The 16,054-nt window shown below is 39.6% G+C and overlaps 1 protein-coding gene across 1 annotated transcript in view; it reads left to right on the plus strand.

The window, feature by feature from the left end:
* LOC127579416 (rasGAP-activating-like protein 1) overlaps window positions 1-16,054 on the plus strand; it is a 166,094-nt gene that overhangs the window by 84,695 nt on the left and 65,345 nt on the right. Inside the window, exon 10 of the mRNA XM_052032211.1 lies at window positions 14,660-14,755. Within this exon, the coding sequence (XP_051888171.1) occupies window positions 14,660-14,755 (96 nt within the window). The remainder of the gene's footprint in view (window positions 1-14,659; window positions 14,756-16,054) is intronic.

Here is a 16,054-nt window from a genome sequence, read left to right on the forward strand (position 1 = left end):
GATAGATCCCTACTGAAGTTCCAACCCTTGACTTGTGACCACTCAAAATGGAGAAGAAACATCCTGGAACAAACTGAGAACCTCAGATCTCTTGGAAGTGAATCTAGAATTCCCACAAAGATAACAGAAGGAACACAGAATCTCCCAAACTTCCCACCCACCCACCACCTCAGGGATCTTGTGCTCTCCTGCAGTTGAATCTGTGGATCCCATATAGGTCTTCACAGCCACTTCAGAATCCACAGAACTGGAATGAAAGCAAGTTATCTTCGACCACGAGGGGCTGCCGAGGAAAGAATGGGGGAGGATGAAGGAACAGTGAATTGTCCATTCAAGTTTGCAGATGATACTAGGTTAGATGCCACAGTTATTGTGCAAAGGGTAATAGGAAGTACAGCAGAAAAATTGTGGGCATAATTATGGCAGATAAAGCCCAGTATGGGTAAGTGTAGAGTAATCCACAGAAAGAGTCCTAATCCATCAGATCTGAAATGCGAGCAAAGCACAATAGGATAGAATTTCTGTTCACAAAATCAGAGGTTGGGAGAAACTCCATGAATATTGATGCCGATAGGTTCACCTGTCCTTGGAAGAGAATAACCTGCAACATTATGATCTCAAATTCCTGCCGGTACCATCACATCAATCTGTCCCTCTCTTTGGATACTGACACACCTGCAAGAAGATGGAGAATATGTCCAAAGCCTGAAGTTGCTGAAGTTCATAAGGGTGTACAGTAGTGAACCAGTACTTGTTTTGATCCTGCCTAAAAATGTGCAAGAGCCCAGAGACTGATAAGAATTGCCTTTTGGGCAAGGGTAGAGTGCCTCATGATCTGTGAGTAAGGTGCACATGATTAGGGGCAGGACAGATCATTTAACTCCCTTCTATTTTATGTGTTCTTTGTACTTTTCTGTCAAAAGTCCATGGATATTTCTAATTTAGAATGTTTTGCAGAATGTAACTGATGGTTGGAGGAATACTTGGAGGATTTTAATGACAGTGAATGTGATTGAATCTATTGTAGCCTTGAGCACGTACCCAAACCTTTCACGATTTTTAATAGGTGCAAATGATAGACATCCTTAGTATTTTTGTTCTTTCGTGATATTTTAACTGGCATTTATATAGTAATGAGAGCATAGAGTTACAGAGCACAGAGACAGACTCTTCAGCCCAAATGTAATTCAGTCTCTGTTTCCACACTGTATTTTGAACTGTAAGAAAGTAGGAAAAAACACACCAGTCTCCTACCTGACTGTCACACTTTCCAACTAAAAGTCAGTGTTGAGATGTTCCCACAGACTCTTCTCACCACAGCCTGTACTCTGGGGGCATTGCACTCCAGTGAACACCATGGAAAACAGGCTGCGGTTTCACTGCATCCATTTTTATACACTCAGCAGTCCATCTTTTCATTGTCAGACACTGTGTTGATGCAATTAATATTCACTTGATAGCAAGAAAGGAATTTTACAAGATCATGGAACCATATCAATGTGAAAATAGTTTCAGATGACAAAAAGAGTTTATTGAATAATCAATATTTTTAGTACATTTTATGGGATTTGTTGACAAGGCCAGAATTTAATCACTGGTTGCCTTTGAAATGAGTGGGTATTTTAGAGAGCAGATACAATTTAACAAGGTGACTATGGGTCCAAGGTTAAATATAGACAAAATCAGGTAAAGACAATCGCCATGAATGATGCTGGTTTTACAAATTCCAGCATTCATTTATTAATTGAAGTTAAAGTCCCCAGCTGCTGGAATTTGAACTCCTGTCCCTGAATCATTAACAGATGTCCTTGCATTCTAGTCTAGTTATTAATGACTATATTACCATACTCCTTTATACCTTTGCCATCATTAGTTAGAGAGTGCAAACTGCCCGGAAGTGTATTACGCTGAAGGATTCAGATTTCTTAATAAATCAGAAATAGATGGCTTTTACCCCATTCCCCTTCAGCTATTCTTTTGCCTGCAGTACTGTACTGCAGGAGTGCTTCTTTGCTTGCAGGAAACAATAAATTGAGGCATTGTTTGCTCATGGAAGTGCAACATATCCCATGTCAGTGTTTAGGGAGGATTCGGTTAATCCAAGGTCACAGCCAACATGAGTCAAGAAGAAGAAGGAAGCATACGTAAGGCTTAGGAAGGTGGAATTGAACAGGGTACTAGAGGACTATAAAGGAGCCAGAATGGAACTCAAGAAGGGACTTAGGAGAGCTAGAAGGGGTCACGGAATGTCCTTGGCAAGTAGGATTAAAGTGAATCCCAAGGCATTCTTGCCCAAGAGCAAGAGGATAACTAGGGAGAGGGTAGGACTGTTCAAGGATGAAGGAGGGAAATTCTGCTGAGAGGCGGAGAATGTGGGCGTGAATCTTGTGTCAGTGGTAAGGAAACTAATGGAGAGGATTCTTAGGGATAGGATTTGGAGAAGCATGGTCTAATTAGGGACCATCAGCATGGCTTTATGTGGGACAGGTCATGTCTGACTAATCTGATTGAGATTTTCAAGGAGGTGACGGAGGTGCTTGACGAAGGAAGAGCAGTGAATGTTTTATACATAGATTTTAGCAAGGTGTTCAACAAGGTCCCGCATGGTAGGGTCATCCAGAAAATTAGGATTTTAGGATCCACGGTGACTTGACTGATTGCATCCAAAACTGACGCCCATAGAAGACAGAGGGTGATGGTGGATGGGTCTTACTTTGGATGGACGTCTATGACTAGTGGTGTTTTGCAGGGATCTGTTGTTTGTCATAGATGTAATCCTTCTCAGTTCTGACAAAGGGTCTCTGCCCTGAAATGTTAATTCTGTTTCTCTTCCTACAGATGCAGCCTGACCTGCTGAATTTTTCCAGCATTTTTCTGTTTGTGTCTTAGATTTCCAGTGTCTGCAATTTTTATTTAATTTTCATTAGCTGATGAATCTTCTTTGGACTGTCTCCAATGTTAGTATTTTTTTTAGATAAGGGGACCAAAACTGTGTTCAGTGGAAGAGAGTTGCAAATACTTATCTCTCTGAGAGAGAATTTTTCCTCATCTTGATCTTAAAGAGGTGACCCCTTACTTTTAAATAGTGACGCTTAATTATAGCTCTCTCGCAGGAGGAAACATCCCCTTCACATTTCTGTCAAATCCCCTCAAGGTCTTATACATTTTAATCAAGTCATCCCTCAGTCTTCTAAACTCCAGTGGAAACAAGCCTACCCTGTCCAACCTGTCTTCATAAGACAACCTGCCCATTCTAGGTATTAGTTTAGTAAACATTCCTTGAACTGCTTCGAACACATGAACACCCTCCTTAAATAACAAGACCTATATTGTACATAATTGTCCAGGTGTGGTCCTAACATTGCCCTACATAAATGAAGCAAAACGTCCCTCTGTTGGGAGATCAAGAGTTCATCTTTTGGTGTATGAGAGGGCTGTTCAAGAGCCTGATAACAGTGGGATAGAAGCTGGTCTTGAGTCTGGTGGTACATACTCTAAAGATTTTGTATCTTCTGCCTGACAGGAGAGGAGAGAAGAGAGATTGACTAGGGTCGGAGGGGTCCTTGATTATTTTAGCTGCGTTCCTGAGACAGCAGAAAGTGTAGACGGAGTTAATGGAGGGGAGGCTGATTTGCGTGATGGTCTGAGCTGCATTCACAATTACATTCTATTAGTTTTCCTAATTACTTGCCTTGCCTTTTGAAAATCATGTACCAAGACCCCCAGATCCTTCTGCATCTTAGTCCCTCTCAATCTCTCACTTGGCATCCTGTCATTCAATTGGTTGTCTCATTTGCATAGGAATAATTATTAAACTTGGTTGGAAACCATATTGATGCAACTGAACGATATAAAAGGATGCATTTCCTTCTTTCTTTGCCTCACTTTTACAGATTTTCAAGACATTTTATTTCTGCATAACTTTACAAGGCTTTATATTTCACAATGAATATATTAAATGCCTTGCCCATATTGTGTAATTGCTGTAAGCTTCACACATACTGATTGATATGCTTTTCTGTAATCTCTGACTGTGAACAATGTCATGGGATCTATGCCAGCAGATTTCTAAATTGTGTGAACTTGTTGTAAGCACAGTACTTCGTCTGACACATTTTGACACAAATTTTCAGTCGCATTCTTTCCATCTCATATCTTGCTGTCAGACTAACAAATAGAATTCCAGCTTCTTCTTCTTCAGCAACCTCTGATGAGCTGGAAATACATCCCAATTTAGTAGGAGTCGTCAAATTCCTCTCAGGTGGTTCCTCTCATCCCCGCCAGTAGTAACTCAGCTCCCTGATAACAGGCTCCCCAAATCCAACAGCAGCTTTCTCAAGACAGGATTTGGTACCCTCACTCCTTCTGTGCTTGGTGTATTTTGCTATTATTTTGGAGCTCACCCCTGTTTCATTGCTCAGTGTGTGCTGCTTTTCCCATTTCTCCTGTTCCTTTTTGTCATTTCACCTCATTGCCTGTGCAATCCACCCTTTTCCCCTCCAGCTTGCCCTTCTTGGGATCTTCCCTCTCTTTACATCTTCCCCCCACTTAAGTTCCTTTTCTCTGCTTTCCAGTGCCACTTTCCCTAAATATTTTAGTCCACCATCGTTTTCCTGTCTTCCGCCTTGTGTTCATCACTATCTTTCTTTGTCTTTAGAGACTCGCCCCTAATTCCGATGCATGGACATTTATTACAAGCATTGAACACACAATGTAGCAGTAGCTTCAATGAAACTGAATTGCAGAAGTGGAGCACGACACCCAAGGATAATTTTTTTTCTCTCCCTCTTCCCTGTTCACACACGCACATCACTACTACAGTTCTTGTAAATCCTCGCCGTCCTCCTCACTTCCTTCACCCCTCAACTTCCTACTAATCTCCTCTTTAATATGAAGCCCAACCACCTAAAATTAAAGTTAGTGTCTCTCTCACTGAACCAGGTGATTGGCTTCATTAAGGATGTGCGCACATAGCTAGGTTGATGCTGTAGTGCTGCTGAGCCTGCTGAGTTGTCTTCTAGATGACTCATTAAACTGATTCACCATCTCTCCTTTCAGGCTTCAGTTAAGAATAGAGAGTTTCCTTAGTACTTCGCCTAGATTTCTCAATCCACAGCTACAAAAATAGGTGAACTGTATATTCACTGCTTGTAACACCTTAGTTCATATGCTGATGTAATAGTGTCTTCACTGTGAAGTGATACTCTGGCTGCACGGTGATCTGGAAGGTTCTCGAGAATGTCGTGAAACTAAATAGAAACAAGTTCCTGTTTTATTTCTTAGCCTGCAAAAGTTTTAAGTACTTAGTAATCAGTATTTACCTGTTCATCACATACCATCCTATTTCATTATCACCATATCTTCTCCAATTTCTTATTAAAATAAATAACCTGCTCCAACAAGCCATAGGTTTCAAGTGTAACCAACACATCATTAACATAATATTGAACTTTGCGTACTTTCCACGAAAAGTGCCTTTGGAGGTAATCTTCACTGAGGCATGGGCGTGGTGCATGAGTGTTTAATCTCCAACTGTCTTGAACCATCTTGCCCTGCCAAGATCATGTGATGGTGTGCAAAGGTCACCATGCATTAAAAGAATTCATGCACAGGCAACTTCCAATCTGCGGAGGCAAGTCATCCCCTCAGCCCTGACCCCTGGGGCACAGCTTAAGTAAAAGATTAAATCAATATAAGAAAGACTATGCCAAATAGGAGGAAAGAGAAAGAGAGAAAAAAATGAATAAAAAACAGTACTGATTTAAAAAGTGTCTGTTTACTGTATGGAGGCAGTTTATTCCAGCTCAGATTATATTGGTTGTAGGATTCCAGTGAGAATTAAACACTGTATAGATTTTACTACTCACAATTTCAAGTCCTCATCTAATTGGGCTTGTTGAATGATTACTTGTTCGTGTATCAGATGTTCATTCGTTTCAACAAAAAAGCTACTGAATAAATTAATTAGCAGGAGTAATATTTGTTCTGAAACAGTTCATAATGAAATGAAACAGTTCATAATTAAATCCAAATATGGTTGTTTAGAGTTTTGATATATAAAGAGGAGCTTTTGCATTCTACAGTGGCATTACAATGGGCTTTTTTATAATTGAGTGTAATACAAATTGGGGACCTATGTGTGCAAAATATTTTGAAATCATGAACTTATTTATGGAAACTATATTTACAGATTTGCAGGTGTTGATTAACTCTTAGTGACATTCATCACAGGATTATTTTAGGGCAGGGGGATTGTTAAAGTATGAAGGTCACGACTCTATGCATAAAGTGGAAAGGAGAAAAGTTTAGGAAGCCTGGTGTTTGAATGTGGATTAAATGCTTCACTTTCAGCCGGGTTGGTGTATGATTAAGCTGTTTCATCTTGTTTGTTGGATGAGGATTGGACAGGTTTCAATAGATTTCCCAAAGAAAATCTGACAATGGTGGCTCAGTTCCAGTTTCACTACATTGGTAGTAAACATTAGAGGAGATTTCTCAACCTCCATAGCAGCAGTCTGATTTTCACTCTGTCTTTTTAAAGGGAATTTCATATAGTTTTGTGTGTTAATAATTAAGCAAAGTAATTAGAGGTTTGAAATCACAAATATAGAAAGTGTGGCTTTGGAATGGTTTATATTCAATTAAAAGTTGTTAAAAATACAGAGGTAAAATTGGCTGCTGAATTTTACATAAATATTTCTGTTAATTTTTGTTAAGTTTTTTATTTTATTAACTTTCGTTATTCACCATGGTTAACATCATTCACTATGAAAAGTCTTTAATTAAATTTGGGTTTTGCCATTTCCAATGGAATCCAGAAGTTAATCACCCTGAGGAATTAAACTAGTTGAATGGTGGCTTGTTTGTATCTCAGATGTTCTTTTAAACCAGAAAGGTACTCAATAAGCAATAATATTGTTTAAAATTAAGTGAAGCAATTCATAATTAAATCCATATATTCTATTATAGAATAGCTCTGTCAAGTGTTCTGTTATATTAAGAAGATTGACTCCATTGGGGCTTCTAAGAGTTATTTTGTTGACAGTAACTCAAGTGACAAAATTTAAGTATATCATCCAACTTGACATTTGAAAAGCACCATAACAATGGCCCTTGTATGAACGAGGAAGTCAGGAATGCAGGAGATGCTTAGCGGGGTAAATATTTTGGTTAATGTTTGGTTGGGAGCCAGAATTATAACTGTTGAGTGTGGTGAAGCTCCCAAATAATGAATGCTTTTTTTTAATGTTCATACCAAGAGTGTGTGGGAGGAGTGGCTTTTCCTGCAGTGAAGAAAGCTATAGACTTATTAAGGAAGAGAGTGAACTGTGACCTTAGAAAGTGCACCAGAAGCCTAAATAGGTGACATTGATTAGTGAAACTGATAATATCAACATAGGAAACTGCAGTTAAAAAAATATACAAATAGAGTATGGAGAAAAGTGCAAGAGATATTGGTCTGATTAGGGTGAACAGTGTACCCAAACAGTGCACCATACCTTTAAGAGGTGCAAGCTAACCATAGGTAATATGGACTACATTAAGCTCATTCAAGCCACCTGTTGTGAGAAATCCACATGACTGTCACGTGACAGTAATGACAATGACCCCCGCTGACCGGAGGACAGCATTGCTCCTCTGATCGGAAGTGATACTACTGTCAATCAAGGTGCGGCTCCACCCACCCCTCAGGTGTGAGAGTACCTTTTGCCTCTGAACTTGCCTGACCAGTACCCTTTGTCTCTGAACCTGCCTGACCATTGGCTGTGGCAGGGACCTTTGTCTTTGACTCCCACACCATTGGCTCGTTTAAATCACAACAGTGAGGCTCCACCCAGCCTCCTAGCACCATAAAAAGGGCTGCATCCCCTAGCCTTTCCTCTTTGACGACCCCAGGTGTAGTGAGACAACGTTGCAGAGATCATTGGTAAGAGTGCATCACCTCATGGTCAGGGAGCGTTTCACTCAGACTCAGGGAGCGTTAAGGGCCAATGCTAGTGTGGGACAGGCATTGAAGTGTTATATCCTGAAGTTGTACATTGTTATTGTGTGCTTGTTTGTATCTGTGTGTGTGAGTGTATTTTACCCTCGTTGCGATCCCCCTCTCATGTTCGTGGTATCCTGTGTGTGAGTGAACGTGTGTCTGTTCCCATCCATTCTGTCTCACGTTTGCCTTTGTGATTAAACTAGTTTTGGCCTACAAAGCTCGTGTCCAGAGTCCTTGATCCTTAAGACAGAAAAGAACGATTTCACACAACACCACCTATGACGTGGTGTCCTGCCAAGGTTTATAGTCACTCAGTAGTACAATTAGCAGTGATTTATACCTAGGCCACATGAAGTTGGATTTTTACCTTCATTAAAAGCAGGTACAGAGTAACTGCACATTAAAATCCGTGCAATTGTTGTATCTAATTTAACACACAAATGTTAGGATAATGGAATGCAGGATTGCCTTTACATGGATTCCCACCAACTAGTTGGCAATGAGACAATGTTATCATTGTTCTTTGTTTATGAAATGAATATGAGCCACAGAGATTAATGATTCGTTAAATGACTGATTGTTAGGTTGTGTCTGTCTTGGTGGTTGGTATTTGGCTTTGAGTATACAGGCGGTTCGTTTCTTTTAAGGTAGAATCTTGGCAGAACTTAGCAGACAATGAAGTTAAGGGAAGGCCAAAGCAGAAAAAAAATCCCAAATGAGAAAAGCTGAACAGTATTAGTGGATGTGAAACCACAACAATATCTGGGGGAATTCCCTGGGTCCGTACTTGGGCACATGGATTGCTCAAGGAGTAGTGAAGGAATCCAACCAACACCCTGTTAACTCATCTTCATTTTACTCAAGCCAGCAAATACCTCTGGATGCAGACTTGGGAAAATCCTCCCTTTTATGTGGAAGTGCTAAATCCCATGGGATGGTTGCTTGAACTTATCCGTAATAGGTTGTCTCTCCAGTGGTTTCTTCGATCTGCTGCCAATGATATCCTAGGAAATAAGGAAATCCTCCATTGAATTTCTGCTCAGTATCTTTGGTTTAAAAAAAAATGGCTGGGCCACAGATATGAGCATCTGTCACTTTGGACCATTAGTGATGAGAATAAACATTGTACCACTTTTAGTGGTGTATTAATTCACTGCCTTGTCCATATAGCTCTGACATTGGCTTTAATAGATGCTTAGTGGGCATGGAGGTCAAATTCATTTTCCAATGTGCCTTGTACCTAAAATAAAATTTCAAGAAAATGTAATATTTTTACAATATTAATATCAAGCGTAACTCCCCTTTATCACCATGGCAATTGTTCAAGTATGACACCAAGATGCTCCACTAAAGCCAAAGTCTGTGGGCATCAAGTGTAAAACATTCCAATGGTTAGAATCATAACTGTGGTGAGTGACTCACCTCCTGACACCCCAGAGTCTTTCTGCCATGTATGAAGCACAAGTCTGGAGTGTGATGATGTAGTCTCCATGTGCATGGAGTGCAGCTACAACAATACTCCAGAAGCTCAATACCGTGCAGGACAAAAAAAAGCCCACTTCATTTGCACCCCATCCACAACCCTTAACATTCATTCCCGCCACCATTGGTGGCTGCAGTGTATGCATATCATCTACAAAAATTCATTTAGCACCTCCCAAATCTGTACCTACTTTCATTATGGACAATGACATCAGGTACATAGGAATACCAGAATGGGAAATAAACACTTGACTTGCCAATGACACCCACATTTGAAAAAATCCATGAAAAATATAGGCCACATGCAAATTTAACTTAAGTAGAAATCAGAGTAAGAACCTATGATTGGAATTTTTTTAACCTACTTTAATTGATTTAAGATTATTTTATAATAATCTAATAGATGACTACAGTTTAAGCGGAGGATGGGTCTCCAGTGAATGTATTTTCCACCAAGGTGCCAGTACAGTATAATGGTCTGAGTTTTAAGCTTCTTGGAAATCATTTGTCAATTGCAGTCATCTATCAGGATTTCAGATTCTCCTAACAAGTAATCCCACAGCACAGAAGTTCATTTGGTCCAATATGCCTTTCTCTGCTCTCCAAAAGAGTAGAAAATTTCACTCTCTTCCTCTTACCCCATAGTTGTGCAAGTTTTTTCCTCCTAAGTTCTGGTTCTCCTTTGATAGTGAATGTTGAATTTGCTTCCACAATCCTGCCTCTCATTGTATTCCAAATCATAACAGCTTGCCGAATAAATAATTTCCCCATCTCTCTCTTATTTTAGACGTTATCTTCTAGTTCTGATCCATCGCTCAATGGAAAGCTTTGTATTATCTACTGTATCAATAGCCTTCATTTTTTTTTTGAAAACTTCTCCCAAATCTCCCTTGCTGTGTTCCTCCAGCATCATCATGTTTTTCATCCAGATTCCAGCATCTGCAGTCCTTTGTTTCTCTGCTTTTAACCTTCCCTGTTCTGGAGAGAACAGCCTCGACCTAGATACCTAAAACCTCTCCTCCCTGGTAGTATTCTAGTAAATCTTCTTTTCATCTTCTCTGCAGAGTGGAATTTAACTTATCTTTCAGTAAAGAGGCAGGCTCTGCATTTAGGAATAGACTTTATGTGCTGTGAATGAGCCCTTTGGTATGTGGCACGGAACTTGTAATTGCATTCAGTTCTTAATGTAATGTGCTGGTTGATATCCACATGTACCATACAAATTCTATACATTATTAATATCTTCTACCCTCACTCCCACAGTAACAGGCGTTCAGAACATTGCTGTGACGCACGTAGTGGAAAATATTTCTGTTAATTAAACATAATTATAATACACCCACTCATATAAGGCCAGATGTATTTTACACCATCCAAGATTTCTGGCACAATTTCTAATGTCAAATATGAATTCACACTTATTCTGTGTATCTAATCTTCTGTTTAGTAGTGGGATGTGTTTGTGGGGAGTGCATCTCAGGAAACACAGGTATGCACTCCATCATTTAAAGTTATTCAATACAAAATTATCTGCTATTTGCAGTCTGCTCCCAGTAAGCCCCATGATCGACAGCAAATGCTGTGCATATACTTTAGAGGTTTGGCTTATTTTGGCACACACACAAATTCAATTCATATCACATTTCAAACAAGTGGCCCTAATGTACACTCGAAGGATTTGGTATTGATGGTGTCATCAGAAACCTTGACTGTAAATCCAGATACTTGTTGTATTGCTTGTTGTTTTCTTGCTTTTACTTGACATCTGTGATGAACAGATTTCCCAGGTAATGACTTCTCCAATTCTTCGCTGTTATATGCCTCTGGCACAGAAATTAATATTTCAATAAAGAACTACCGAAACATGTCTCTGTCCAATATTCAGCAGGGTTGAGATCAGAGCAGGCACAATGTTTGACATTACATCCTATCTAGCTGCAGTTGTTTACAAGTCCTTTCTCTCCAGCAAAACATATGAAAGCCATTATGATATTGAAATGTAAATAGTGGTGCCCTGGGTGGATCATTTCCCAAGCATGTTATTTTTTGCTTATCTGCCACTTTTCGTTAACACAACCTACTTATTAAATAATAATTGAACTGTAAAATGTTTCTAAGGATTGTTATCAAAAATGATGATATCTGACTTTTAAATTCTCATTTTGGCAATTATTGGTTGTTGGGAAGGATCATAAGATGTTTGAACATAAGCCATCCTAATAGAGCAGAATATAACTAATTAGTAAATGATTACTTTTCTGTACTTGGATGCCTGAGACATTGAGATGCAATCATCTTTATTACACTGCAAAAGCTCCTGGATCTCTGTACTTGACAGCTGTCATAAAATAGCAAGATAATTACCTTCAAGAGGCAAAGTCCTTGGGATGGGATTGTTGTCTGAGAGCCACAGTGGAGTTCTTGGTTCAAAACGCTGCCATTTCTTTATTGCCATTACTTATTCCTTTAGCACTTCGAAATCCCTGGAAACCACATCCAGACCCTTTATATGTTGTTATTTTTCACTGATAAACATTGCGATATCACATCTGTTGGCATGTATGGTAAGTTGCTAACTTAAAGATACCACCACAAGAATCAGAAAGAAGAGCTGGACACCTTTTTTCATCACTGTGTCATCCTAAACTGATGTAGACTTGAGTAACTTGTGTTAAAAAACAGTTTCTGTGGGAAATTGTGCCAGTTGCTGGTTGAGATCCATTTGACATTTTGCCAGTGTCGGACATCACCTGACGATGCCACTTGTACAATGCATGTGTGAAGCCTTCCCAGCATAAACTGGAGCTCCCAGGTCCAAAAACAACTGACACGTGATAGGTCACAAAATAGTAAACTGCTGGGGTCATTTAAAGAACAACTTGGTTTATCATCGGACACTTCAGAGGCATCTCCAAAATGCACTGGAGACCATCACATATCTCTAAAAGTGCTGAGACTGGGCTCAAACTGGCAAAGATTGCTTTCTGGAGAAATTAAGGAACTATGAAGGTGAGACACTGCACCCCACAAGGCCATTTTTTACTTCTTGCATTTTCTTCCTCACAGGATGATTTGAAATAAATAATTATTCTAATGCTTTTGCCAAGTTAACAACTTTTTTTTTGAGAGGGGTTGGGTTAAGAATTTAGGGCCAATATGAAATGCAATGATGTTTTGGTGCACTAAGGAAGATGACATGTGGTTTCTAGGCTTTGATGTGGCATTCTTCTGTTTAACAAACTCTTCTCAGTGAAATTCTAACAATGAAACAAAACACTGAAACCGGCACTTGGGCAACATATCTCACACAAAGGAAGATATTTATGGAGATACAAGAGACTGCAGATGCAGGAATCTGGAGCAACAAACAATCTGCTGGAAGGACTCAACGGGTCGAACAGCATCTGGGGGAGGAAAGGAATTGTTGACATTTTGCGTTGAGACCCTAAATCAGGACTGAGAATGGAGAGACGAGATGACCAGTATAAAGAGGGGAAGGGGAGTGGCTAGAAAGCATTCCGAGGCGATTAGTGGACTGAGCTGTAATATATTTATGGTTGTTGAGAGGTCTATCACCTTGATGCAGGAGATCACTGTTCTTGGGGTAGTGTCTTAAGACAAACTATCTGTAGCTGCTTTATCTGTGACTTTCCTTGCATCTTATGGTGAAGAAGAGGGGATGCTCACTGATGACTGCACAATGCTCAATTCAATTTCCATTTGCTCGGAAAATGAAGCGGTCCATGACTGCAGGCAGCAAGACCTGGACAGCATTCAGGCATAGGCTAGGAAGTGGCAAGAAGTACTTATACCACAAAAGTGCATGCTAATGATGATCTCCAACAAGACAGTATGACTACATATCCTCGATGTTCAATTGCATTACCATCACCAGGTCACCCATCATGAACATCCTTGGAGAGAAAGTGTGGTCACCACAGATCAGAAACTTAACTGAATCAGCTACATAAATACTGGCTACAAGAGCAGGTCAGATGCTGGGTTCACCACCATCCTCTCAAGGGCAAATTAGCATTGAGCAATAAATGCTCGACTTGCCACCATTGGCCACATTCTGAAAATGAATAAGAAACAAGCAGAATAGGCGGTGTCTGGGGACTGAACTAGACTTAGGTTTGGGATAATTCTTCAGAGCTGGATAATAATTATGAATGACAAAGTTTTAAAAAGAATAGAACAGTAGCAAGAATAAAAAAAATCACAGCCCACTGATCACTCTGGTAACATAAATCCCAATCTCCCCTTTCCAGTACCACACTGATAGAATTGTGGAGCAAAACTAAGGTCGTCTGGTAAAGGGCAGCATAATTGCAGTTGACAAGGTTGGAATTCTGACAGCAGAGCTGGAATAGTAAAGGTCTGAAACTGGGGACAGAAGTGCAGAGCGAGCTTAAAATGACGTTTATTTTCACTCCCCTGCCATAATTCAGAACGCCACCAAATGCCTCAAATCTGTTTCCCCTTCCTAACACACTCACATTCTCTATTTGTGTTTACATTTATGTAGCTCCCTTTAGAACCTCAGGATCCCCCAAGTTGCTCCATGACATGAGGGACTTTTGAAGTGCATTTACTGTTATGGTAGGAAATGCATTAACATATATGCACGGAGCAAGCTCCCACAGCCTACAGTAATAACAAAATAGTCTGTTCTGTGATGTTGGCTGAGAGGCAAATACTGCCCAGGATGCTGGGAGAACTCACCTATTTTTAGCACCACATCATGAAATTTTCTAAATCCACTTACAAGAGCATCGCAGGCTTGATTTGATGGCATATCCAAAAGATGACAACTCTGACAGAGCAGCACTTGCTGGCAGCCCCAGATTTGTGCTCGAGGCTTTGGAGAGGGACTTGCATCCACAAACCTAACTCAGACGTGGGCTTGTCACCATCTAAGCTATAGCTAACAGCTCCCACTGCAGGGGGCTGTGGTCAGCCTCTCTACATTGCTGATATATTAGCAAGTGGTTTATATTCATGTATAAAGTCAAGTGTACATTCAAAGCCAAGTGTTGCTGTATGGGCAGTAAGAAAAACTAAATGTACCATTTTTGCAGTTACTAAAATTAATGCCAAATTTAAGTTTGAAAATCCGCCATCAAACTGACAGCTGCTCAATTTATGAAAGGATTGTGATGTGCAACTTGAAGTTCCCTTCTATTTCAGAGTGGTGCTACTGGCTGTTCAAGCATAAGAGCCGCTCCGCCTGAATCTTCACAGGCTTATGACATAAGCCTTGCATCCGCACACTCTCTGAACTGGGTAGGTGCTGAAGTTATAGATCGTAAGACGGTGTAAAAATACTCTAACTGTCCCTTGTGCAAAAACTCGCTGTTTGATCCACTAGTTATTGCTATACCTGTACTGTGTTAGACTGGACTAAACTCTGCTTTTCTCCATGCAGATTTGTTGCTGGATATTTCGAACATGTTTCTAACCCAAATTTCCAATGTTCATGGCATTTTGTTGTTCTTTTCTGCAGCTTAAGTCATCCAATCTATTAGTCTTTAAGTCTGCTTTAGCAAACAGAAAACACTGGACACAAGGGTTCTCCAATATCTTTCCAATAAACCTAAATGTGTAGATCTACTAACATATATTCTCTAAATACGGGAATGCCTCCATTTGGTGACATTTAACTGACTCTTCTGTGACTCTTTCTAGTTTCCTGAAACACTCTTCATGTGGCTGACTGACATTAGACTTTTAAGAGTCAAAAACTTCTTCTATGATGATATAAAATGTTGAAAAATGCAAAACAAAGGCATTGTTATAGTTTACAACCATTTTTTGAAAAATTGCTTTCTTCCCTAATTAGCCCAAAATTTTGCATGAGTTTGCAATAACCAAAACAATAATCAAACTTTGTTTCCCAAAAGGCTGGAGCAAAGTCCAAAGCACAGTTCAGCAATTTATTGAGTTAATGGTGCTTAACAATTGAATCAACTTTGGAGAACTTCTGTTAATATGCTGTTTCATAATGAAGATTTGTAATCTGGTGATTTTCCAAAACTGACAAATGGAACAAGATTTTATGATCAATGGTTTGTTAATTGTGGTGCCTTTCAATATTATAGATTCCTATGTCCCCATTATCTATGTGCAGTGAGTAGGTTATCTCATGAGGCTGAAAGACAACTGATGGAAATCACACATCACTTCTTTCAATTCCCACCATTACAATGTTTTATAGGCAGTGGAAATAAAATAGAATGGTGTTAATACAGAGGGCTTCCCAGTGAAGTTAATGCTGTGGTTAAAACTATTGCTTTATAAATCACAAACCAATTAAGTAAAGTGGGTCCATATTTGAAATCACCAAGGGCGCAAATGGAGAGAACAGACAGAATGTTGTTCTAGATTTATGAAGCAATTAACAACATACACCTCTGTAAATACAAAAGGTGCTATAGGAATTTAAGTTGTTATTAAGTGATGAAAGAAGCTGTTGTAATTTTAGATTCTAAAATATTTGAATATTTATTTCATTGGATACGCTTAATCTTGATGTGCCCTGATATGCCTTTATAAGTATGATAGTGCACAATAAGAAGACAGATA

Source organism: Pristis pectinata, chromosome 17, assembly GCF_009764475.1.
Source record: "Pristis pectinata isolate sPriPec2 chromosome 17, sPriPec2.1.pri, whole genome shotgun sequence".
Classification (NCBI taxonomy): Eukaryota; Metazoa; Chordata; class Chondrichthyes; order Rhinopristiformes; family Pristidae; genus Pristis; species Pristis pectinata.